We start from the raw sequence: 27,703 nt of genomic DNA, 5'->3' as shown, positions 1-27,703 counted from the left end.
TGTTTGTGCTCTTGGCTTCTTGGTCTGTAAAGGAAAGTAAATGATAGTTACAGGTACCAACATGAAAAGATAGATATGTGCTTGATCCTCTTGCTGTGGTGGCAAGAATGTCTTACATGGTGCAAGCATGAGTCAGCAGTGTCTTAGCAGTTGCTCCTTTGAAGGATATTGTGGGTTAAAAAGTATGCTGCCCGGACTTCTGTGGCTCAGTCATTCAAATTTCTTGTCATTTCAGAATGTGTCTGTAACTTTCCTTCATGGAAGGCCGGAGTTGCTTGACCAGGCCACTCTGACTTAAGTGGCACTCTTGTCTTTTAGAATGGTTACGTGTTTCCAAGATTGTGATCTCAGACGACTTGTAAGATGTAAAGATGAGTAACTTGAAGATCATGTTTTTCCCCCTGTTCTAACTCTACATTTACATTAAGGGGATAAGTTTGTATGCTTAGATTTTATTATTTTTCTAACAGCTATTTCATCCTTTCTCAATGTGTAGGAATTTAAATTCCTGGAACAGTCTCGCTCCCCATCAGTTTCACCTAGTAAGCAACCATTGGCAACTTCTTCAAAACCTGTGACTTTGTTTGAGCAGTATTGTAGTGGTGGGAATCCATTTGAAATTCAAGCCAACCACAAAGATGAAGAAACAGAAGATGTCTTGGCTTCTAATGGGGTATGTGATGTTTTTAAAATGCTTTGTGAAACAGAAGTGAGTTTTCTTTTTAAAAGTGTTGGGCAGTGAAATGCTAACTTGCTGGATTGCTCATCTGTTGACTACTGCTCATATTCTTGCCGTATAATGTGTCCCTACAGAATGCCTTGCCTTGTGTAGATAATGACTACACTGTGCTTATTCACAATGGTGGCCTGAACTATAAATTTGTTCTTGTTGGCTTGATATTCTTATCAGTGTATTTACCTAGTCATGGTATAAGTCTTCTCATTGAAATATTTTGGTAGCTTACACAGAGAGATGACTGAGGGACTGATGTACCTATACTTCTGTCATGACTCCTTTCTGAGTAACCAAGTTGGTATTTTATTCCATGTCTTTTTTATCTGAGAGTAAGATTGTCTTAATCAGTTTTCTATTGCTGTGAAGAGACACCATGACCAGAACAACTCTTATAAAGGAAGCTTTAATTGGGCTGGATTACACTTTCAGAGGTTTAGTCCATTGTCCTCATGGTGGGAAGCATGGTGGTACACAGGCAGATATGGTGCTGGAGAAGTTCCTAGAGTTCTACACCTAGATCTACAGGCAGCAGAAAAAGAGAGACACTGGGCTTGGCATGGGCTTTTGAAACTACAAAGCCCACCCACAGTGACAGGCTTTGTCCAACAAGTCCACACTTCCTAAAACCTCTCAAATAGTGCCATTCCCGGCTGAAAGACATTTAAGGAATTGCTCAACATCCCCAATCATCAGGGAAATGTAACTAGAGGTTTCCTGCCTTGCCCACAGTCAGGACAAATCTTTGTCACTAGCCAGTCCCACAGCCACTCAGACCCAACCAAGTAAACACAGAGACTTATATTGCATACAAACTGTATGGCCGTGGCAGGCTTCTTGCTAACTGTTCTTATAGCTTAAATTAATCCATTTCCATAAATCTATACCTTGCCATGTGGCTCGTGGCTTACCGGCATCTTCACATGCTGCTTGTCATGGCAGTGGCTGGCAGTGACTCCTTCTGCCTTCCTGTTCTTTCTTTTCTCCTCTCTGTTAGTCCCACCTATACTTCCTGCCTAGCCACTGGCCAATCAGTGTTTTATTTATTGACCAATCAGAGCATTTGACATACAGACCATCCCACAACAGGGAAATGCAAATCAAAATGACTCTGAGATACCACCTTACACCTGTCAGAGTGGCTAAGATCAAAAACACTGAAGACAGCTTATGCTGGAGAGGATGTGGAGCTAGGGGAACTCTCCTCCACTGCTGGTGGGAATGTAAGCTTGTACAGCCACTTTGGAAATCAATATAGTACTTTCTTAGAAAATTGGGAATCAGTCTCCCCCAAGACCCAGCTCTACCACTTTTGGGGGCATATACCCAAGGAATGCTCAATCATACCACAAGGGCACATGCTCAGCTATGTTCATAGCAGCATTATTTGTAATAGCCAGAACCTGGAAACAACCTAGATGCCCCTCAATTGAAGAATGGATAAATAAAATGTGGTACATATACACAATGGAGTACTACTCAGCAGAGTAAAACAATGACATCATGAGGTTTGCAGGCAAATGCATGGATCTAGAAAAAATCATCCTGAGTGAGGTAACCCAGACTCAGAAAGACAAACATGGTATGTACTCACTCATAGGTAGATACTAGATGTAAAACAAAGAATGACTAGACTGCTACTCACAACTCTAGGGAGGCTACCTTGAAAAGAGGACCCCAAGAAAGGGATCACCCAACGACAGAAATGGATGAGATCTTTATAAGCAAACTGGACATGAAGGGGGGTAATGAAGGGCAAGGGTCGAGGGAAAGAGAGCTTAGGGGAGTGGGATATCCCAGCTGGATCAAAAACAGAGAGGGAGAACAAGGAAAAAGAGACCATGATAAATGAAGACCCCATGGGAAGAAACAAAGTGCTAGAGAGGTCCCCAGAAATCCACAAAGATACCTCCACAGTAGACTACTGGCAATGGTTGAGAGGAAGCCTGAACTGACCTACTCTGGTGATCAGATGGCCAAACACCCTAACTGTCGTGGTAGAACTCTCATCCAGTGACTGATGGAAGTGGATGCAGAGATCCATGGCCAGGCCCCAGGTGGAGCTCCAGGAGTCTAATCGGTGAGGAAGAGTTGGGATTGTGTGAGGGAGAATTGTTGAGGCCAAGGTTGGAAAAAGCACAGGGACAAAGAGCCAAATGAATGGAAACACATGAACTATGAACCAATAGCTGAGGAGCCCCCAACTGGATCAGGCCCTCTGGATAAGTGAGACAGTTGATTGGCTTGAACTGTTTGGGAGGCCCTCAGGCAGTGGGACCCCGACCTGTCCTTAGTACATGAGCTGGCTATTTGGAACCTGGGGCCTATGCGGGGACACTTTGCTCAGCCTGGGTGAAGGGAGGAGGGGACTGGACCTGCCTGGACTGAAACTACCAGGCTGAGCTGAATCCCCAGGGGAGTCCTTGCCCTGGAGGAAGTGGGAATGGGGGAGGGGGGGCAGGAGGAGGGAAGATAGGGGAATCCATGGCTGATATGTAAAATTAAATTATAAAATAAAATTAAAAAAGATCAAGGTCACCCTCGTACATGAGGAGTTCAAAAGTTTGGGGCCAGCCTACATAAGACATTATCCCAAAGTTAAAAAAAAAAAAAAGTGCCATTCCCTGATAACTAAGCATTCAAATATATTGGACCATTTATATTCAAACCACCACAGAATTACGACCTAGTTGCCTGACAAGGGTTTTAGCAGTTAGGATTCCAAAGTGTGATCTTTTAGCAATCCTTTGAGCAGCTTGAAATAATGTTCAGTATAGGAATTGCTTAGCTGGTAGGACGGGTTTAGATGCAGTAACATCACACCAGTTTGTTAGCTGTGTGGGCCTTGACTACTTACTTTACATTTGTGCCTCCTGGTCTGTCCATATTTGTAGTAGAGAGCAGTTCCTGTCTCACAGTCTTCTGTAGCCTGCTTTCAAAATCATGTCATTTGACCCAGGATATTACTTGGTTTGTCCTTTTGTTCTCTGTAATTTCCAGAGGAACCCTCTATGATTTTTAATTTTATACTTGATGAAACCAAATGTGAATTGTTTATGTCTGAGAAGATCTATTTTTAGTTTTCTATTTTAGTTTTGAAACCTATTTGGGGCAGATTTTTGAGACAGGGTTTCTCTCTGACTCCGACTGACCTGGAGCTCACTCTGTAGACCAGGCTAGTCTTGAAATCACAGAGATCGACCTGCCTCTGCCTCCTGAGCAGAATTTTTGTCTGTATGTTGATAGGATCACCTTATATCTAAATACAGGGAAATGTCATGATTTTTTTAAAAACAATTTGTAGTGTAGAATCTCATCTTTCCAGATACAATCTAAGTTCTTGGGACTCTGGTTCATATCTGAATAAGGCCTGACATTATAACCCAGGAACAGATTATCCAAAAGTAATTGAATTAGGGGCACAAACTTCTGTCCATGTTTTTATCATGTTGGTCTCCTCAGCTATATATAGGAGGTTAAGACTTAACTATGTATGTGGTTAAGCTCTATATGGAGTTTTTAGGATTCAAGAGATCGATTTACTGAGAGAACTTGGCACAGTACATGGTCAAAGCTGCAAGGAATGCTCGCCAGTAGTTAGTCACTGCATGTCTGACACTGATGATGACGATGGTGTGTTACCACGGTTTCCCTGCTGTATTGGTCCATAGTGCCATAAGGACAAGGAAGATGTCAGGAAGGAATCCTCATCTCAGCAGTGAGCCTCCTAAGAGGCCTCTTGCTGCTAAGTGTTACCTTCTCAGCTCTCCATGCAGCTGAACATCCTCATAGTGAGATGATCAGTTGTATGCTGAGTGTATTTGTGAAGCTGAAGTAGTGGTGCTAGGGCTAGAATTGGATCCTCAACCTTCTAAAGAGCTCACAACTTGAAAGCAAATATTACAAAACCATCAGAAGATAGTTTTAAGTCTAAAATACATACATTCTTCCTTCTTTGAGGTCCAGTGGGGTATTAGTTGTGGCTGTGAATATTTGGTTTAAGTTTTCTTTTACAAATAAGCAACACAAATGATATTTTTGTTTTCTTTTACTTTTGAGCTGGTTAAAGTAAGATGAAAAAGGAAAATGGGAGGAGAATTTGATTCTTCATGGTGAAATTAAAACTACATTAAGACTTTTCCTTTAGCCGTTTCTTTAAACTTGCACACGTTCTTGTGTTGAGAGACTGCAGTAAAGTGATCCTGTGTGCCATTGTTGCATATGCCACTGTGTTCTCTTCAGTATGAGTCTGATGAGCAGGAGAAGAGCGCCTATCAGGAGTATGACAGCGACAGTGATGTTCCTGAAGAGCTGAAGCGGGATTATGTGGATGAGCAGACAGGCGATGTGCCCGTGAAGAGGTGACTGATGGGGACTGGGTGGTTCTTACGTTCCTTTGAAGGTTAAGAGAGAACAAAAATTAAAATTTTAAGTGGTTACTGATAATGCGGCAATTCATGTACCTTAAAAATATGATTTCTGAAAGACTTGAGTAGGTAGGTTTCCCCCAATAACGGTGAAATTTCAGGAAAAAGAATAAAATACTTATATGAAAAACTCAAGTTAAGCAAAGCCTAACTTGGTGTTCCACAAATCAGTTTACTTGATGGAATTTGACTGTTACTGGCTCAGAAAGTATTAGTTGATCCTACTTTGCTAAACATGCTTAAATGTTTTCTTTTGATTTATACAGTATATTTAACATTATAAAAATTACTCTGAAATTTGCTCATTCAGTCAATGGTTTTGTCCCACAGAACACTTTCCTTCACAGATACCAACCTGTTTTTCTTTTTTTTGTACATTGATTGCACAGAGCAATGTCTTATGATATCTTTGTGCATATGTGTCATTGCCATTGATTTTTGCAGCAATATTCTAATTTCTTTTTAAAGTTTTTATTTATTTTATTGAATTTAATATATGAGTACTACATTTACATCATTTCCAGCTCATCTTCTTCCCCTTCCAAGTCTTCTCATGTTTCTCTTCACTCCTTCTCAAATTCATGAAGTCTTTTTTAAGTATTTTTGTTACACACATCCATCATACACACATGCATACAATATAGTCTGCTCAGTCCATTTTATGTTGATCGTTGATATATGGCTTTAGGGCCGACCATTTGGGATTACATAACCTCTAAGGGGCTTGTCGCTGAGACAGACTGATTTCACTCTCTTAGCAGCCAATAATTGCCTGTAGCTCTTTGTCTAGCACTGGGGTCTCATAAAATTCTCTCCATCCATGTGCTTGTTTCTCTATGAGAATTAGAGAATCACGCTGGTGGGATGGCTTAGTGGGCGAAGGCATCTGTCGCCAGGTGTGAGGACCCGAGTCTGAGCCCCAGCTTTACATGATAGGAAAGGACCTGTTCCTGTCATTGCCCTGTGACCTCCACACATGCACCGCGGCACCCACGCCACTGCCACCCCAACAAATAAATGTCATTAACAGAATAAGAAATATTACCACTCTATCATCTCATGAAAATATTGAGCCTAATCAAAGAGCTTTCAGTTTAGAGATCAATCATTTTTGCACTGATCTTGTAAATACAGTGTCTCCTCTACTTTTCCAGTCTTTTGGAGTCTGTATTTGATTTTGTTAAGGTTCCCTGCTAGGATTAGGTTTTGCTTTATGATAACCTCTACTCTTCAAAACTATGATAATTTTATTAAGAATTTTTGTCACCTCTATCCTTTTCAGTGGACCTGGTGTTTTTATGCTGAAGTGAGTTAATGTCAGATATTTTTAATTAATAGCACACATATATTTAAATGATAGATGTAAGTATACTTTACACTTAGTTAATAATTGATTAACTTGGAACCTTGACTGAGATAATTCTTCAGTTGTAAGCAGTCCATATAGTTGTAAATATATTGATTGGGAAGGTTTGGTTTTATTGGGTTTTGCATATTTAAAACATTAACAGATCTTAGAGCTGAACAGGATGATTTTGTTGAATTTATTATTGGATATGTTTAGGAAATATTTTGGCCAAAGGGAAAGCTCTGTTTTAGTTGAAATTGACATGTAAGGTAGTGTCTGCTGCTCATGGATGTGGATTTTCATTTTTGCTGGAGTTGCTTTAGCTCCTTGTCTCCAGACTTTCTCACCTTTAAACTGTTTCTAGCTGTGCATTTAGAGTTTTTTCTTAGATATAAATTTGATTCACTTCCATGGTGTTTTTTCTGGTTTATATTTTATTGGCTCACCTTTGCATTTAGAGAACCCCTGTACTCCTCAGGCTTGATGCTTTTGGTGGCCTGGTCTCTGCTTGCCTCTTCCCTGGCACTTGCCTTTGCCCATGTATTGTACATGGCAGCATGGTGAAGTTCTGGTCAACTCTGTTTTCTCTACCTGTTACATAACCACACCCTTTCAAAGTATTTTTACTAATTTCTGAGAATTTCATTCATTTTGATTATATTCATCTTTCCCTATGACCTCATACCCTTTAAAAAGTGGCCTTACCATATAATTTCTGCTTTGCTTTTGAAAATACTGTCACCCATTAACCTCATACTCAGTCATCATATCTTCCTTTAATTCCAATTCCATAGAGGATGTTTTTTTTTTCTCATAAGTTTCTGAAATCCATAGATTTGATACATTTATGCCTAGGCGTATAACTTTGATAGAAAAACCTGTGTTTCAGAAATGATGCAGGTTTTAGAATGATTGCCATTCCCATACACCAGGCTTAGTCACAGCTCCTTTACTGGCTCAGCCTTACATCGGACATACAATAAAAGCAGCCCATCTGCCTAAGGCACATCACAAAAACAACTGTAATCCTCTAGATGAACCCCAGGACTCAGAACTTGAAAGCACTCACTTCATCGGGGATCCTAAGGAGTTAAAAACATAACAAACAACTCAAGGAATTTAAAAGAGAACAGTAAATGACTGAGTGGTATAGGCAGACTTTTCTGTCCCTCTAGCCAGCTCCCAAGTAACCACACTTAGTATTAATTATAAATGCTCGGCTGATAGCTTAGACTTGTTACTAACTAGCTCTCACAACTTAAATTAACCCATATTTCTCATCTAAGTTCTACCACATGGCTCATGTCTTGTTACCTCATTTTCTATACATCCTACTTCCTCTGCATCTGGCTTGGAACTCCTCAGACTGTGCCCTTCTTCCCAGTGTCCTGCTAGCCTGGCTCTCCTGCCCAATCTCTTCCTGCCCAGCTATAGGCCAGTCAGCTCTTTACTAACCAATGCGAGTAATACATATTCACAGTGTACAAAGATTGTTCCACAGCAGAGTGGTGTCCAAAAAAAAAAACACAGACGAAAGTGGAATAAAATAGCAGACTATTTGGAATTTGAAAACTGAATTCAGTAAAGAAATACAAATGTTGACAGGTACTTAAGGTGGAGTCTTCAGAATGCCTAGAATCAAAGAAATACATTTCTAGAACTTCATCACTTTGTTTATTACTTCTCCTCCCTCTGGGCTGTGAGTTCACCTGTGTGTAGGATTTCAGTAACTAATTTGTGAGTAGGAGCTAGACAAAAAGCAGAGTAACTGGCTGGTTTATTAGTCTGCAATCTAAAGGCTTTTCTCCCTTGTTTTCCATATGAAGTGTTTCACGAGAGACCCTTAAGAGCAGGAAGAAATCAGATTACAGTCTAAATAAAGTGAACGCGCCCATCTTAACAAACACAACATTGAATGTAATAAGACTTGTTGGTGAGTAGCTGTACCTTTCTATTTTTAAAAGTTACCTCAGTTACGTTAGTTTGCTTTAGTTACCGAAATAGTTTTACTTAAGTTTCTTTGGATGATTACTTAGTGTCTGCTGCAGGGAAAGACTTAAGAGTCTTCCATGTCAGTGCTTGTTACCTTGTGAGTGCTCACACAGTCATCCACAAATGTCACTGTCCGTTCGCTTCTTCAGTTAGCGACTTTTTCAGTTATTGTATCTTCTAATTTTTCTGAAGCATTCCAGTTGATTGAGTTAGAGGTCTGTGTACAAGGTGATAGTGCCAGTTTCACAGCACCATATTTTTCAGTTTAATTGCCTCATAGAGCTTCCCAGCCTTCCTGTCAGATAAGCAGAGTGAATAGTGATTGCCTGCTCTTCTCAGACAGGGGGTTTCACAGAGGAAACATCCCAGTTGCAGGATGTGTCTCGTTACAGATGAGACCTTTAGATGATCTCATCGAAGGCAAACAGGAACAAATGCCATCCTAAACATACAGCTCCAAGGGGGATATCGATTTTTAATGTCGGTATATCAACATCTTGCATTCTTTCAGCCTTTATATTTCACAAATAGGTCCATACATTTGACAGATAAGTTAGGAGAGTTTCTCTCACAGGCTGTCTACACCAATCAGGGATTTTAGCAGGTGGCTGCAGGATCTCTGTGTTCTATTTGTAAAGATGCCATTTATCTACTGCCTTGTTTGAGTGACTTCAGTTCTGATGAAATGCTCTGTGTTATTTAAGATAATTTCTAAATATCATCAATGAATATGATAAAATGTGCAAAATGCTTTAGTCCTATGTTCTTTAGAGAAAAATATGCAAAAGTCATATTGAAATAAGAAGAAAAGGTATACATTTTCAAGCCCCAGAAAAAAAAGACAGATTCTAAAAAGCCATTCTGTGGCTAATTATTGTCAAGAGAATTAGCTTTTCTTCTTTTATCCAGGAGAAGTAGCAGAATTGGCATGAATAACTCTTTAGAATTTGCAGAACCAGAATTGGAAGGGTGCTGAGAGGTCATCTGGTATAAGTCCCCCCAAATGAGATTTTCTTTCAGTGGTTGTCCATAATATGTGATGCCTGTCAAGCTTTTGTTTGATGACTCAGAGTCGCTCGAAGCTAATCACAAGGCTACTTATTCTACTCTTAGACTGATCTATTGCTAAAAGTCCCTTCCCTGTGCTGAATCAGATTCTTTTCCTGGTTCTATTTGTTAGAATTGGTCTGACTCAAGGAGCCTTTTTTGTGCTCGAGTTTTTGCACTGTCACTTCTCAAATATGTGAAGGTAGTCTTTTGTCTGTACTTCCTGCTGCCTTCCACCCCCGGCCTTCACACTCACTCCTGTGCTCTTTATGATAGGTCCTCTAAACCTGCCAGGAGCCTTGTCGTCTTTCTTAACTTCCTGGGACTTAGAAGTTTTTTTATGTATTGCGTACACTGCTTGAGATAGTTTGTCTGGTTTTGCTGAATGTGTTAAATTAGAAGCAGCTGTGCCGTATCAGCTTTAGCCACAGGAAGTGTTTGGGGCAGTGCTGTGGCCAAGAGATGTGGATAATATCCTGATAGGGAATGCGGAAACAATGAAAGTAATGCTGCTGGCCACATAGAAAGGGTCTTTTTTTTTTTTTAAACCTTACCCAGTTCAAGTGACTAGAGGAGTCATTGCATCTTAGTCTGAATATTTTATTACATTAAAACAAAGTGAGCAAGGATGCTGTCATGTTTCCTTCTGTTAAATCCAAGCATCAGACACAGCTCTTCCCTTTTTGGTTGATGTAGGAATTTGAAGGTGTGCATTCTCCTGTGTCTATTAGAAATCATTCCTATCTTACTGTCCCACCCCCATCTCCCCTCTGTGGACTTGGCTGTCTCCCTGCGGGTGCCTTTCTCATTAGTTTGTGAATACACATAGAGTAGAGTTTGAGGAGAGCCACTCAAGGCAAGGGCAGGAGGTGGGGGTGAGAGGCTGGAGGTGGGGAGGGGGGCTGGGAGGTCGGGAGGTGAGGGGTGTCTCTAACTGCTGAATGATTGAAGACTGAATAGCAAAGGTAGTGCTTCTCCTTGTGTAAATAAGAGAAAAAAGTTAGTGGGGCTCCCCATTTCAGAGGCTGGGGAGGCTTCCCACTGATAGGGAGGAGTGATGGCCGGATGTGCCATGTGAGCAGAAAGGCTTGCCTGTGTTCCTGTGAGAAGCTCTTAGAGAGCCTGTCTGTCTGTCTGTCTGTCTCACCAGGGCTTTGGCACTCAAGGGTTTGCTCCTTGAGGCATCTTTCACTTGAACGTGGTTAATAGGTTCAAAAGACAGGAGAAACGTTGGCAGAGGCCGTACTTCTAACATTTATAGAGCTTACAACAACAAATACACACTCAAACCTCTGCACTTAAAATGAAAGCAAATTGGTCTTAGGGATAGTGCGGCCGAGTGTGGCTGTGGTGTGGCTAGTGTGGCCTGCATACGATGGAAGAGACCCATTCCTTCATTGGCACATTTGTTTTTCACTGCCATTGTTATTTTATTATTTATTTTACTACTGAGGATTTTAATTTGAAAGATAATGTATAGAAGAGTTTTAAAATAAAATGCCTCCAAGTTTAAACAAAACCCTTAAAGTCCAGATCCCCTTCTTTGGAGAAAGCACCCAACTTTCTCCTGTTTTCTACTAGAAGTGCTCATGTGCTTTTCCAAGTGTGTATAGTATACACCTCCTTATTTGGTTGATTTTACTTTGGTTTCAAGACTTCCATCACACTGTGCATACTATTCTTTATCATGCCCTTTCCCCATTTCATATTCCATGAGGTTTCATTGACAGTATCTTGGTATGGTATATTGCAATGTGTTCCATTCTCTCTTCTACATTCTCTCCTGACGTGTAGATGTGTGTAACTTCACTTACCACTCTCTATCTTTGAACATTTGTTGTTTCGTTTGACATGACATGACATGACAAACCGTGGCACGACAAGTATTCTGGAAGAAATAATTTTGCTCATGTGAAAATACAACTTTAGGACAAACTGGATTAAAGAGTGTACACCTTGTCAGCTTGATAGTCATTCTCAGTTTGACTGCAGAAGTTCTATTCGTTTGCCCTTCTGCCAGCAATCTGGGAGGACTGGTTTCACAGTCTCACTAACACTGTTCATCGCATAGATTGAGATGTCGGTCCAATATGCTAAGTGACATCTCATTCAAATATGAATTTAAGAATGATTGAGTTCAAGCATCTTTTCATATGTTAAACTACATTTCTATTTATTTTTGAACTCTTGTTTATATCTCTTACCTACTTTTCTATAATAAGGAAGTTATGTTTTAATCTTTTTACTCTTCTTTTGAGCATCTCTGCTTTGTTTCAGGCAATTTGCTCTCTACTGGATATAAGAGTCATGGAAAGGACTTAGTCCTTGCACTTAATGAGACCAACATAGGAAATAACACACCAAAGAGAAAACTTAGGCTATTTTATCAGCATAAATAAGCAGAGAAGAGACAGGGAGAAAGAATGATTAATTTTCCCCCTTTTATTTAATGATTAAATGGGTTATTGGGAATGGGGCTGACATCCTAGTGGACTTTGAAAGTTGAATATATTCTCATAGATGAGGAAATTGATAAAGCCATTCTAAATAGAAAGAACAATGTGTGCAACACATGGAATGTTTAGAGCGCACTGTGGTTCAGCTGGTAGGCATGTGTCAAGCTTGTTGGGTGGGGGTGGGAAATAAGATCAGGAAAATGTGGCCAAAAGGTAGGTAGGAGCTACTGAAAAAGACCCCATGGTGGAGACATAAGCTCATTTTAAAATTAGAAAGCAGTATTTTCATACATGGTGTGTAAGGAAAAATGTATGCACTCTTTAGACTGTATACAATATTAACATTAATACTGCTATTTCATACATGTTATTATAATATATAAATTTGCTTTAAAAACAGCTTTAGATTATTTCACTTTTGTAGATCTCCAGTGTCTATAGAACCTTAATGTTTAAAATTTTGACTATTAGGGAAGCTCTTTCCCAATGGTCATTACCCGAGTGCCAGGAATTCCCTCCACCCTGGGTGCTTCCTTTACCCTCTGCATTCCCTTTCCCACATAGGAGGTGTGGATATTGATTGAGGAGAGCCTGTTTCCCTGGCTGTGTCGTTCTGGAGGTAGCCACATTCTTCTCTGTGTCTTCTATTGATGAGTTGGCCAAGGCAGACTGCTATGTCTCTTAATTCTAGGTTCTGTCCATGCTTACATTTGGTTTCTTCTCTGTCCTTCTGTATCTTTTCCCTAGGCCTGGAGTTGTGAAGAAGGGTTGAAGTGTTTCTGTGAAGCTTTTCCCTGTCTTTAGATTGGACTGGGTTTCCATTAGGCAGCATCCCATGCTCCTTTCTAATGCATTCATCATAATTATAATTTTCTTAAAGTAACACCAACAGCTGAGATTCTAACCTGTGTATCATCTGAGAATGTTTGATGTCTTGGAATTCTTTGTAATTACCTTTTTAAACATCTGGAACTCAGAGACCTTGTGGGATGTGTGAGGTAGGTGGGAGAATCCAGGCTGTCCTTTCCTAAAGCCAATAAGTTCTTAATTTCCATGCTTCTCAACCAGAGGGGAAATCATGGATACTAATTCCCATTTCTGGACAGAGTTAAGTTATTCCCAGACTAGAAAAGAGATCATATAGCTTGGAAGAAGACATATGACTTTCCCATAGTGCATGGCATTCACAGCCTCTCCTGACCATCTGGGTTGTGTTAGCTAACTGTTCAGTGGATATCAGATGCAATGGCCACTCTTTCTAAAGCTGGCGTGCTGACTTCAGGGCCATGCCTTCTGCATCTGTCAAGGTAGTAAATCTCATAGGAGCACCCTGAATACTGTGGCTCCTGAGAAAAAGCAGGAGACACCCCGAAGCTCCCTGACAGCAGTACAGAGGTAGACTCTTGTTCTGTTGATCTTGTCATTTCTCAGAAAAGGAATGTGAGCACTAAATATTTTGCATTCCTGTTGGTCTGACAATGTCTTTGTTGTGCTCTTTCCTTTGAGTGACAGTTCATCTGTGAACAGAACTCTCCATGAAAAGTCTGTTTTCTCTGGAACTTTGTGAGTGTTCCCCTTGTCCCCGTGTAGACACCTCCTGTTTCCCACTGCTGCACTGGTGCCTAGTCTCTTGAATTGGCCCTGCACTCTCAATTCCCCTTAAATCCTCTCCCATATTCTTGTCACTTTCCAGGACCTTTTAGGAGACTTCTGTTGTCCATTCCATTTGTTTGCTTGTTGGTTTTTAAAATTCTATTTCTAGTCCCTGAGAGTCCTTCCATATTCACCCTGCTTTTCTCCGTCCTCTCCATGACTACTCTCCTGTTTTCTGTCACCGGCTTCTCTGTAATGTCAGTCCCTTGGTGGCGTTTGATTATCTACTCATGTCTAAGGTCAAGGTCTAGACAGCTGTCATGGGAATCTTCCCAGGAATTTGAACTGGTTTGGTCTAGTTGCTGCCTCTCAGTGAAATCTGTGCTTAGAAGCATTTATTCTACAGAATAAAGTGGCCTCAGCCAGCTTCCTGGCAACCTTTGCTTTATGGGAACAGAGCCCTGGAATCCCAAGGTAAGGTAGATTGTAATCTGGTGCCTGTACCCATTTCATAAGCCTTGGCTTGCTTAATAAGTTCAGTTGCTCAGCTGGTCGTTTGTCTTGTTTGAGTTTAGAGAACTTTATTATAGATTCCTAAATGAGAGCCTAAGAGGGAGAAAGAGAGCCATGATGTTTGGGTTAGTCACGGAGGTCATTCACACGGCAGAGGAGCAGCCACGTGGAGGGCAAAGGCACTTTAGAGCAATGGTAAAAACATCAAAAAGATCAAAGAAAGCATACTCAGGCTCTGGCCAGCACCCAACAGGAAAACTGGAGAGAAGAAAAGGAAAAGTTACCTGTCTGTAGGCAGGGTGTTCATTTAGGGGGAGACAAGGAAACAGCTCTCTTTGTCTTTGCTGACCAGGGAACGAAAAACATCCATGGAACTGGTGCTTTGGGGGACCCTATCACCAAGTCTGCTTGTCCAGGTTCTAGCCCCCCGTTCTCATCAGTCTCCCCTCTGAAGAGTCCCTAACTGACATTTAGGCACTGTGGTCCATCTGTTTTGTTTCAAGCTCAGTGGGGTTGTCAGATGTGGCTTTTGGGGTACCCCTCAAATGGGGCTGTTTAGGTAACTCTGAAAGTGAACCATTAGTCCCATTTGTCTAATGAGCTGGTGTAAGGAACAAAGGAAGTTGTTGGCTGGCCTGGATGAGGGGATGTAAAGGCAAGAGGGGATTTCGGAGAACTGAAGCTGGAGCCCTTTGCGCAGAGGAAAGTATTCATTGTACTAGGGGTAGGCATGGGTTAATGCAGTGGCTTACCATTATAAGACCATTATAAGACTGAGGCAGAGAACCAGGAGATGCCAGACTTCTCAGATGTTTTAATTAAAGTCTGTTAGGATCTTTGGATGGGCTCGTAAGACATCTGTCTATCCATTGGGTTCATTCTCAGGGTATTTTTTCCTGAGGTTACACTAGTCTGAGAGTAATAATCTACTTTCAGGAGCTTATTGGTCAAGTGGCTAGAATCGCAGTGTGAGGTCTCTCTCAAATGGCATGAAGGGGATGGGGTGTGGGGGAGATTTACCCACCATTTGAGTTTTAGGTTAAAACACCAGAGGACATGTCTCTTGACTTCAAGTGGTATGTAGATACCACAGTGTTGGAATTGAGCCAAGGAAGTGATACCCTATGTCTGGACAGCATTTTCCTTATCAAAAAGAGATTCACTAGTGAATGTGAATTTAAGCCTCTGTCTACAGAGTACATTCCCTTTGGTTTTTAAAGATCATATCAATCTTTTTAATCCTTGGTTTTACTTTCCTGTTGGGAATTTAAAACCATGTAATGTATGCGGTCAAAATTAACATTTCTCTTTTTTTTTTCTCTTTCTTTTTGCCTACCTGCCTGCCTGCCTCCCTTCCTCCCTTCCTTTCCTGTCAAAGCCATTTAAGGGTTTGATTTTCAGGGACCTCTTGGGCTTAGGAAGAACCCTGGTTCCTCTCGCCCTTTTGTTTGGAAACAATGGGTTTGAAGCCCATTGTTTCAGCTACTGAGAATGTCACCTGCTATTTAATTTTTTGTTTTGTTTTTAAGAAAGAAATCCTAAGGACATTGGTTTTGTAAGCTTGGCAGTCATTCCTCCAACTGCTGATGGGAGGACATTGGGGGTGGGGAATGAGACCAGTGCCTGGTGTCTCCCATGGATCTCTTTCATCACTCTCAGCCTGTCTGTCCCTCCCCTGCTGTGCTAGCTTGACTCTGAAGTTGCTGCCTGGCTGGGAACCTTCCACCTTCCCAGAGGCGCCTTTAATGACTTTTTGGCATCTTAATGTTTTCCATCAACCTGTTTCTATCATTTTTATTTTTAAGATGCATTTTGATTATCTTAAATAATGTGTGTGTGTGTGTGTGTGTGTGTGTGTGTGTGTGTGCGCGCGCGCGCGCGCGCGCGCGCATGCTCATACTCTTGCTTGTGCAAGTGCCTGCAGAGGCTGCTGGATCCCCCTGGGGCTAGATTTATAGGGCTGTGACTCTCCTAACATGTATTCTTGGAACTGAACTCTGGCACTTTACAAGAGCAGTACTTTTAACCAATAAACCATTGACCCAGCTCTGTCCATCCATCATCTTTTTTTTCTAGAACAGGAATTGGCAAACTCTTACATATGGACCACATTCATTTTGTAAATAAAGTTTTATTAGAATACAGGCATACTCATTTGTTTACACATTGCCAACTGTGGCTGGCCCCTATTGTTTTATAGTAGCAGAATTAAGCAGATTTAAAAAAAGACCAGTGGCACAGTACATTTGCCATAAAGACTGTGTGGTGTGCAAAGGTGAAATTACCTACAACTTGGTCCTTTGTGGCAAAGATTTACCAACCCATTCTGATATTTTGAGACTTTTCTTCTCCCCCACCCCTCATCTCTCTGTGTGTATGTCTGTCTGTCTCTCTTTTCTTTCTTCAAACCTACCTTTCTTTTCCTTCCTACTTGTTTCTCTTCATAGACATGGGCTTAATTCATTGTAGTCTTTAATTTCGTTAGCTCCGAGGATATATGCCAGCCTCCCCAGAACCCAAAGACTGTGGGCCTGCTCTGCCCCCTTGCATTGGAAAGACATTTCTCCCTGTTATGTACTGTAATACTCTGGGGGCCTCTGATCCGTGCTGTCTTTCACCTGCAGGCTTTTGAGGTGTGAGAGCTGGGACTCTGTGTAGTTCTTCATACTTTAACACAAGGCCAAATGCATTGTTGTATTCCAAAAGGGCTTATTGATTCATGCTTTTTTGCTTTTTTAGTATTGAAGAAAAAATGGTTTTGCTTTTTTAGGCATATATTTTAAATTGCTTTTACCCACTGAGAAATTATCTATGTGTCTTAGGATTATATGAGCAATGGTTCATATTAGTAGAGATGAAGAGAGGATGTGTAGGAGCGCTGATTTTCTAATTAACCACCTATTATTTTCTTTAAATGACTGGAGTAATAGGCTATTTTTATACTTTTCCTTTCTGGGGTCATGCTACTTTACCTGTTACCAAGATGCTGCTTAGAAAATTGTGTGTTTGTAGCTGAGTAGATGCTGGCAGAGTGACCTTGAAATGTTCAAGGAGCAAATCATTCAGGTATTTTTCAAATGTGACTTTTAGGGAAAGGTCTGGATGTATGAAATGATTGCGAAAGTTATTTTTAAACAAAAGAGTTGCAAACAGTCACATGAATAGATTGATTGATGATTGATGGGTTTTATTTCACTTTGATATATTTGCATTTATTTTCTTCCTCACCATCTGACTCTTAGAATTTTCTGTCATAAAAGTTAAGATAATATACTCTCACTTTGAAGAAATGGCATAGATAGCAGACATTTTCTTTTCCTCTACTGCAGTTAATGTATGTTTTTTTGTTTTTGTTTTTTAATCTTGTTATCTTTAATAGTGCCAATTTAAAATCTATAGCTACAGGTTACATGGAGTTGAGCCAGGACCTGGGTTATTTTGAAATTCAACACATGGTCTGGTTTAATATTTTATGTCTATAAAGGAAGTATAGATAAAGCATTTTTCATGGGTCTACATATTTCCTGTTAGAAAAGAAACCTAACTGGAGACTTGGAGTAGTGTTCTCGATAGTTAAAACTGCACTCGCTCCTCTTCTGTCCTTCAGATGAATTGGTAAATGGTATTTGTCTCTTAATTTTGAGGGAAGCTCAGTCTGAGCAGATGTTTAGAAGAGGACATAGGGTTCCCTCAAAAGAAAGAGTGTTTGTGTTATTGACACTTTTGAGGGTATTGAACTTATGTGGCTGTGATGTGATAAATGTTGTTGACCTTTGACACGATTTCACAGGGCTAAGTTTGAAGGGCATGGGTGTTGCTTCCCATGGACACTTTTCTCAGTTTTCTCACTTTTGCTGTGTATCTGTGATCTTCTGGATAAAACAAACAAACAAACAAAAACCCTTTTTCTCAAGTATCTTGTATATTATATTACCTTACTGCAGTTAAATATTTTTGAAGACAATATTTTCAGTAGAATCATTGAGAACAAGGATTGTGTGTTTTTACAGTGTCATCTGCAGAAGAGTGAAGGAGTCCATCAGAATTTGACAAGCAAGCAATACACTATAATGGCAGGGAAACATGGTAGTAGGAGCATTCGAAGAGCTGCCTTATAGAACATTGCAGAGATGCTGGAACTGTTTTAATTACTGCCAAGTACTAGAAATTCCACTCATGTGAGGAGGAATGCAATATTTCACTATTTAAATATTTTAATGTAACATTCTTATTGCCTTTCAGTAATTATAGAGTAACAGAATTTAATTTTGTTTTAATTAATCTTTGGGTTCTCGTTTCCTTTCAGGGAAGTACATGCAGATGATGAACATTCTTAAGCCAATCGCCTTTGATGTTATCCATTTTATGTCCCAGCTGTTTGATTATTACTTGTATGCAATATATACCTTTTTTGGTCGGAATGATTCAGTAAGTCAACTTTTGGAGGGAAAATAATCTCTTTTCAAATGCATTCATTTTCTCAAATGGGAAGTTTTTTTATATTTAAGTTATATATGTATTTAATTACATATATATGTGTAAGTTTTATATTTTGTGTGAGTGGGTAACACTATTGAGAATTATCCATAAATTTTGGAATTGTTGTCAGATGTCTGTCTAATTGTGTGGTTTATATATTAATTTTAATCTTTGGTATGATAAATATTGCATATTGTTCATATCTTTGGCAGAAAAAATGAAACAGCCTTTTCTAACCTTGAGATATATTTTGGCAATGAAAAATGTGCAGACTTCTTTATGTAAACTTGGATCTATGTATAATTATTGCACTGCAATTGAGACAGCTTTTTAAGTATTGGCTCACAACTGTAGCATAGATATTTATTAAGGAATTAATTTTGCTAACTGGTACATCTGCCTTCCTCAGAATTATGTCTCCTATACTTTCTTTTCATGTTCAGGCTTTTCCTGAATTTATCTCTTTCTACTTGAATGTTAGTGACTCATCTCATGCTGGAAAGTATTGTACAACCTGCCTGCATTTGTGCAAGTTTTCTGTGTGAGAGTGGACCCCTGATTCATAGAAAGAACTTGTTATTGATGTGTTTCCCTTTTGAAAATGTGTAAACTTTAATGTATACTTACATCATTTCTGTGAATATTTACATTTTTGTCATGGTCACAAGTATACCAAAGACATGATCCTTTAATAGAGGTTCTGATGACCCATATTTTTAATTCTGGAATGTTTCCTGGAAAGGATGCCAGTGCAATCAGAGACAAAATATCAACAAACTATTGCCCCAGAATTTGTTACTTTCAAGTATACTGAGCATCAGTCAGAATTTAGAAACTGGTGGCTGGAGAGATGGCTTAGCAGTTAAGAGTGTTTCCTTGAAGAAGTGTTTAGACTAAAGGGTAATGATGCCAGATGAAAATTTGATCTTCAGATCTGGACCACTAAGCATATCTTAATAGTTTTTAAAGACTTGCATATGCAAGATATAATCTAATGACAGTGTAATTGGGTTGGAAATTAACTAACAATAAGATAGCTAGGAAAACCCCAGGTATTTGGAAATTAAATGACATACATCCAAATGAAGGGTTCAGAGAGGAAATCACAAGGGAATTAGAAAATTCTTTGAACTGAATGATGATGATGAAAGCATAACATACTGAAAGTTGTAGTGCATCTCAACTAGGGCTTTGAGGGAAGAGTCTAGACTTAAATGTAACAAGCAAAAAAAGAAAGTAGAAAAAATGCAAATTAAACCCAAAAAAGAACAGAAAGAAATAAATAGTAAAGAAAAATTGAAAGCAAGAGGACAGAAGTCCTTGAAACCAAAAGCTTGTTCTTATACAAAGTAGAACTTGGTAAGATGCTAACCATCCTGGTGAGGGGTAGGGGCAGTGGGGAGAAATACTCCATTCATGACTTGGGACAACTAGAATTCATATTCTTCCTTTGTAGGAGAAAAAAAAGACATAGCTAGTTTAGAAACTACCATGGCAGTAACTTACAGAATTATAATTATATTTATTATGTGACCCAGAAATTTCACTTTTAGATATTTATCCAATAAATGAAAATAAATGTAATGGTCAGACAAAGACCAGATAGTATTATGCAAAAACCCAAACTGGTACTCAGATGTGCAGTTAGGGATTGTGCTATGTTTACAGTGTCAGATAGAATTAAGAAACTCAAAGTACCAACAGTCTCACACCATAGATGAATCTTAAAGGCATACTAAGTTTTAAAAAGTCAACAAAAATAAAATTCTCTCTGAGTTTGTTTAGGAAAACACAAACCATAGCGATACAGGGAGGTCAGAGGTTGAGGATGGGGAGGAGATAAAGGCATAGCCTGTGGTGGCCTTTCCCAGGGGAGAAAACTCGGCGTGTTAGTTTAGTTACATTGGTTGAAAGATCATAACAATTTTTGAATATCACACACTTACATTGATGGATTTAGTTTCATATAAATTCTTAGAGGGGAGAGATGAATTAATGGAGCGTATAAAGCCTGAATAAGTAAATCAGCTCACACAGTGTGTCACGCATCTGCTTTAGTTTGAGCCTTTTTAGTCTTGTACCTTGGGTGAGAGGGAAGTAAGAATAAACATGTGTGCATGTTTGTACATGTGTCTGTTCACATAATCACACACTCATTATTTCTGTGGCTATGTTAATGAGATTGTATTTTATAGTTTACAACTAAGAACATTTTTAGTTTCTTGGGTCACAGAGGATGGTTTAACTTTTTTCCAAATACCTGTATGTATTTATTATTATCTTTCAATTAAATTTAATTTCATCCATTGAGTTGTTGTACAAGGGACTGATTAACTTTTAGCATTCAGGCTTTCTCATTTATGTTCTATGGGATGGCGGCTGTGAGTGCTTTGACTCTTTGTAACGAACAGAATTCAGTGCTGTCAAATGTTTGATAGGCCCAAGAAGATTTCATTCCAAGTGACAATAGAGTTTCTTTAATTTGTGTATAAAAAAATAGCAATGCTTTGTTTTTGTTTCTATATAAACACAAGAGATAATATATTTCAAAGTGAACCATCTTTAAGAATCTAAAACCTTAACTTTTGTTACTCAAAATACTAACTTGTAGGAAAGAAATTCTGATGCACTCTCTCCTAATAATTCACAGGCTCTTTAGGTGTTATTGTGACTTTCAAGGCCATGCATAGTTTGTTGTTTCATTTTGGGCTAAGATTTGATTTTTTCTTTTGGATGTGTTGGCATTTAAACTTGAAATTCTGGAAACCCGCGGACGCTCAGTGTCTGAGCTAAAAAGCCCATTAATACTTCAGGTCTTCTGCAGCAGTACCTGCAGAGCTGTGTGACGTGCTTTTCCTCATTTTCAGTTGGAATCCACAGGACTTGGCCTCAGTAGTAGCAGACTAAGAACAACACTCAACAGAATACAAGAAAGCCTTATTGACCTGGTAAGTAAAGAGTTGGAATTAATTCACTGGAGTTTGTGAAACAAATAGTCGTAAATCAACTGTATATAAATTTGCATCTGTACACCTGTGGAGTGTCTGAGCTCTTTAGTGTTACAGTGTTTAGTCTTACAGGAAGTAAGAACCTGTTGCTGATAGTCTGACTGATCTCTGATTGGATAGATACCAAAGATCTATGTTCAGGAAGTGTCTGACTTCACTTACAATCATCTTGGAATTCAAGAGCAAAGTTTGGATGTGGTTTTCTTTGTAGCAGGAACTACTTGGTTTTGACTGGCATGTCAGATGGTGGAATGCATGGTTTAAGATTATATAGCAAAGTGAAGGTGATGCTCAGTGGTTTTAAAGCTAGCATAAGTATTGAAAACTAGAAAGGCACTTCTTTCTTCTGATCAGTCATTGTAGTGAGAAATACCTTGCCAAGACATCTGTCAGCCTCTACATTGACCCAGTCTTATCTTAATTTTCTTTTTTTCCTTTAACTTACTCAAAACAAGTATTCACATTCCTCTTTTTTTCATAATGTTTATTGTGCATACATACTTATGTTATTGGAACTTTTATAAAGCAATGGTAATGTATCTTTTAAGAAATAATGACTAAGTGTGGTGTGGAGATGCATGACTCTGATCCCAGTCCTTGGGAAGCTGAGTAAGGACTATTGAGAGGTCAAGGCCAACATGGACTATACAGTAAGACTCTGTCTTAGAAAGTATTTAGGTATATAAATGATGAAATAGTCAAACAAAATGGAAAAGAAAGAAAAGCTAAAATGTTATATGTCAAGTATTGTTACTGTATTATGAATTTGTCAGTGGACAAAAGCAGCAAATCTTATCTCTTGTTCTTAAATTATATATTTTGTTGTCATGGGAAGGCATTTAAACAAAAAATATCCCGTAATGTATATAATATCACGTCAGGCCCTGGGGAGTGCTATGATGAAATCAAATGGAGAGTGCTTAGTTGGTGACCTTGAGCAGTGATGGAGTATTTGAGTGTTGCTGCCTCTGATGACCATTGCTAACAGTAGAAGAAATAAGTAGTGTCTACCTTTTTGGGATAATTTGGTCTCACACATCTATATCCTGAAGTATTTGCAGGTCGTTGATTCCAGGATCCCACATATACCACCTGTGTTCACATCCCTTGTGTAAAAATAGCATTATATTTGTATATAACCTACACATAACTATGTATTGTATATCATCTGTACATGACATATATCCCTAACACAATGCAAATGTTTTATAAACAGTAGTATGTTGTGTCCTTTCAAAGTAATGACATTCAGTACAGATGTGTACCTACCCCTCAAGTATATTTGAACTGTGATTGGCTGAACACATAGACACAGACCCGTAAATATGGAGGCCTGAAAGTGTAGCTGTAGTACTGCATTTACCTTGGCTTCTCCTGGGAAGTATGCATAGACTATCCTAGGATCTTTGTATCCTGGTTTAGTTTGACTTCTTTAGGTTTTGCTGTTGGTTAATCTTTAATCTTCATTTTTAGATAATGGCTCCTTTTTTTGACCCAGCATTTATTTCCTTCTTAACCTGCTTGCCTTTGTTTTTAAAGTCAATAGCTTTTGCCTACTTGGATAGTTTTCCATGTTTCATTATGCATTTTGTCTTAGAATGGCTTTGGCCATCAGATCTTATTCTAGGTAAATCTTAGTACTCAACTAAAGTTTTTCTTGTTACTGATAGAATGCCTCAGGACCATTGATGGGTTAACTTCTTCATTAAAATCATTCTGTCATTTCTTTGTCACTTCTGCTTGTTTGCCATAAGGTGTATAATGGAATCACACAACCAAGTAAACAGTGGTCCCAAGCTAGTTCTTCTCTGAAACACATTGCTATTCATCTTCCTGACATTAAAATGCCCATGACATTTGCCTAATTCTTGTGGTGATAACTAAATGAATGTGTCCCACATGGTGAAATTGTCAAATTTACAGTCTTATGTTAAAAAACAGTATGCCTTCCTTTCTTCCTATTTTTTGAGCATATTTCCTTCTAACGTTTTGCTTTCTCTTCTTCGGCACAGTGACTGTGTCTTAATCTGCGGCTGTTTCAGCTAGCAATTGTGACTCTGCAGTTAACGGCCTAACTGCTCAGGCCATAGCCTGGCAGACATTCTGTTCCCACAGGCACTGGCTTTGTTGCTCCTGCTACAGGTAGCTTTAACGAAATCTCTACCTTTCTATTTATAATTAAGGCTTGAGAGTCAAGGCTGGGATGAAAACCTGCTAGTTTGGAGAGGCTGAGTAGCAACTAGCTGACCTTCTTTCCTTGCTGATATCTCTTGAAAGGGCCATTCTTCTGCTGGGGGGCGGGGGAATGCACCACTTAAAACCCCTCGTGTCTCTCTATCTCTTCCAGATGTCCTCTGATGCTCTATGATTACTTTCTGTCAACTAGTTGCTCACTCAGCTTCCTGATGTAAGGTTAATTTTATTTAATTAATGCAAATGCTAAATGACTGAATATCCCCAACAAACATGTCCTAATTTTAAGTGCTAGTCTTACCATCTCTTAAATCAGCAGATTGGCTGTAGGATATGGAAACCATCAAGCCTTCATTTGGTCCTCAGTTTGTAAGGATTGCTTGTGAATGCTCTGCCCAGTTCCCACTTCAGGAAAGCACTTCCTAGAATACAGTTGAAGTTTTCAAGGCATTTTACATTTGTTTCTAGGTGGTATTTTTGTTTTCCCGTTAGTCTCTATATATTTTTGCACTGATAAGCCTTGATTTGTTGTTTTAAAAAAATTGGTTTGCTCTTTAATATACCTTGATCTAAGATTGTTTTTAAGTTAGCATATAAACTTTAATTCACTTCCACAGTGACAGAAAATATAGTGGACATTGTTTAGATAGACAAATAATAGCCCAATCAACATGGAACTAAGTAGAAATGCTTTTTCTTCTATTACTCCTCATGCCAGTTAAAAACGTAGACTTTTTAAATTTTATTTTCTCTATACATATTTTCTGATTTTCACTTTTAAGTTATAAATGGCAAATGGAACCATTTTGATTCTTAAAAATGCTACCTGAAGTAATTTATCATAGTATTGGAAATTATGGGGGTCCAGCCCCTTGATAGTCCCCTCCCATGGTCTGGGAAGAATCTACAACCAGCTGATAATTAATCTTTGATGAGAAGAAATGAATCTATGTATATGAAACTCCTAAGTCCATACATTTTATTATTCTGTGATGGTTCTCTCTCTACACAGCTTCTATTCTGCTCTCATGCCTAGCTCCTTTCTTGCCTGATTCCTCTCTCTTAATCTACTGTTCCCTCCAAGTTCTGTCTTAATTCTCTCGTCTTAATTCTGCCTCATCTAGGTCCTTTACATCTCATTCTTACCCAGCTAGTACTTCCCCATCTGACTCTTCCTCATCTTCCATCTCGTCTATACGTACCCTGTGGTCAAAATCCTCCTTATCCTTCTCCATTCTCCGTCTCTCTGTTCTCCACATTTCCTCCTAAGTCTCTCAGGAATCCAGTTAGAAACCCAAGTAATAGCAATCCCCTGGTCGAGCACGATCACCAGGCTTGAATTCCTGTGTGGTCCTAAAGGCAGGTAAGAGTTTCCTCAGGCAGTGATTGTTAGGCTTCCAGGGTCATATGGAGGGGTGATAAGAATCACATAGAGGGACAGTAATTGTTAATTATCATTTGCAACCCAAAGGGGAAGTGACTAATGAATTCACTAAAGGCTAAATTTGAGTAATATCTAAGAAGAGGGATCTTATGTGCTCCACTATAGTCTTAAACGTGATTGGTAGAAAATGTTAAGAATCTATAATTTGCTAGTTCAGTGGGAGAAAATAAAACTGCCTTCTTTTTTCCTGTGGCTCCTATCTGTCCAAGCTATCTGCTGTTTTTCTGCAGGGTGGGGGAAAGTGTGCTCGGTTGCTAGGCAACCTGTGTACAGCTAGATGCCTCTGGTGATAGTTAAAGGGAGATCTGGAAGTAAAGGTAAGGTTTGGGAAAGGAGGAAGTAAAGCTTAATTGGCACATCCGCCAGGCTTTCTCAAACAGGTAGACTGGACACTTAAGTCTGTTCTACAGAGGCATCTCTGATATGGCACTTAACTCCGTCTGGGGATGGACCTGGCCACATGTTGCCAATGATGATAATTACAGGGAGGCTTGAACTGTTTTTCTGGCTGAGCATACCTGTCAGCTCACAAGGTTATCTAAATATTCCTTTAGTAGAGGGGAAGTGGTGCCCAATAAATGATGGAAAAGCTACAATAGCACACAAGAAACTCACAGCAGAAAATGGCTGATAATCAAAAGCCAAATATCACCAAGGCTCCTTGAGCCTCAACTTAACCTCTGGAAGGCCCTTGATTTCTTCCAGGTATTAGCTTTGTCATAATCAGCTGAAATCCTACTTGGTATATTTTTGTGGCTTGCAGCATGATAGAAATTCAATTTAAATTTTAGAAAATGTGTTTTCCACATCAAGGGAAAATCTGTAAGGTCTAATAGAGGAAAAGTTCATGGGAAAGTGGCTGCTGCTGATACCCTGCCAGAAATAGGTCTTTTATCTTCTGTTTAGTGATTGCCTTAGTCGCTATGAAGAGATACCTTTACCAAGACAACTCTTAAAAAAAGAAAGCATTGAATTGGGACTTGCTTACAGTTACAGAGGTTTAATCTATTCTCATCATGGTAGGGAGCATGGCAGCAGGCAGGCATAGGGCTGGAGAAGTAGCTGAGACTTACATCCTGATCCACAAGTGGAGAGGGGGTGGGTGCAGAGAGACAGAGAGGGACAGAGTCAGACACTGGCATAGGCTTTTGAAAACTGAAAGCCCACCCCCAGTGACACACTTCCTCCAACAAGGCCACACCTCCTAATCCTTCTAATCCTAGCCAAGAGTTCCACTTCCTGGCATTCACATATGAGCCTGTGAAAGTCATTCTTATTTAAACCACTACAGTGATGATAACTAAATTGTTTAAAACCTGTGGCCAACTTCCATTGTTTGTTTGAGAGAGGGCCTTGCTGTGTAGTCCAGGCTAGCTTCAAACTGTTGATCTCCTGCTTCAACTTCTTAAATCTGAGATTACAGGTGTGTACTACAACATCCAGCTTGAACATTGTTTAAAAACTTGAAAACATATTTTCAATTTGCCCAGAAAATCTGTTCATTTAAGTTCTTTTTATAGTGGTAGGATAACAGCAGCAAAGGGTAAAAACATGACTTCCGACGTGCTTAGAGATTAAAATTTCTCTTCCTCTGCTCATGAGGCTGCTGCAAGCTAAACTGCAGCACTACTGCTCCCATGCATGATAAGCACTCCATTCATTTATGTCAGCCTGACCCCTTCTGTGGGTGGATAGTGCAGTTGAGTGTATTTTCTTATGTGTAACTCAGTGTAAACAAATAATTGTCAGAAAACTTGATGCCTAATACCAGGAGCAAAGGAAAGTGCTAGCGTAAAAACTTTGCAGTGTTCTTTGGATGTATCTGTGAAGGGTGAGACCGACACATTTGTGTTGAAAGGACCAAGGAAGCAGTTAGGCAAGCACTTCAGCCCCTCCCACAGTGCTTTGCTACTGCTCGTGTACACAACATATGTTCTCTTAAACTCTGAATTTCTTTTCTAGGAGCTTTTTCAAAATGTAATAAATGCATGTTATTGCAAAGTCATTGCTAGAAAAGGTGCTATAAGCCAGGCAAAGGTTATAATTGATTAATATCAGTAGCATTGTTGGGTATTATTTGTGAACTATGGAGTTTTTTTAATGCAATTGTAATGTTGCCCCCTTGAGTCACCCTCAAAAAGGGTAAATGAATTTATCTTTCTTTGACATTGACTGTAGTGGCTACTTAAGTGACTGGTGTGAGGACAATATTCTCCGCAGCAGGTTTTCATGGTTGTTTCATAAAGCTTGTCCACCCAGATGTAACTCTATTCAACTATTTGGAGTGATAAGGACCCAGGATGTCCAGCTTCTGGTCTCCAGGTACTCCAAGTTGACAGTCAAGCACCCTAGCTAAGATCTCAAGGCACTCTCATCTCTAGACCACTTATGATATGAAATAAATTTTTGTGATGTTCAGGAATGTGTGTAACGTGTACCCTGTTTACTCCTTGCCTGGCACCTGAGTGCT

The 27,703-nt window shown here is 39.5% G+C and overlaps 1 protein-coding gene across 1 annotated transcript in view; it reads left to right on the top strand.

Annotated features, from left to right (window-relative positions):
• Nucleotides 1-27,703, top strand: part of Vps50 (VPS50 subunit of EARP/GARPII complex) — a 107,248-nt gene that overhangs the window by 66,489 nt on the left and 13,056 nt on the right. The window contains exons 18-22 of the mRNA XM_006991203.4: nt 497-673; nt 4,976-5,094; nt 8,335-8,441; nt 18,416-18,537; nt 21,456-21,536. Coding sequence (XP_006991265.1) covers nt 497-673; nt 4,976-5,094; nt 8,335-8,441; nt 18,416-18,537; nt 21,456-21,536 — 606 coding nt within the window. The remainder of the gene's footprint in view (nt 1-496; nt 674-4,975; nt 5,095-8,334; nt 8,442-18,415; nt 18,538-21,455; nt 21,537-27,703) is intronic.

The sequence above is a fragment of the Peromyscus maniculatus genome, chromosome 3 (genome assembly GCF_049852395.1).
Source record: "Peromyscus maniculatus bairdii isolate BWxNUB_F1_BW_parent chromosome 3, HU_Pman_BW_mat_3.1, whole genome shotgun sequence".
In the NCBI taxonomy this organism is placed as follows: Eukaryota; Metazoa; Chordata; class Mammalia; order Rodentia; family Cricetidae; genus Peromyscus; species Peromyscus maniculatus.
The sequence above is the reverse complement of the archived record's forward strand: the minus strand, read 5'-3'. Positions and strand labels throughout refer to the sequence as shown.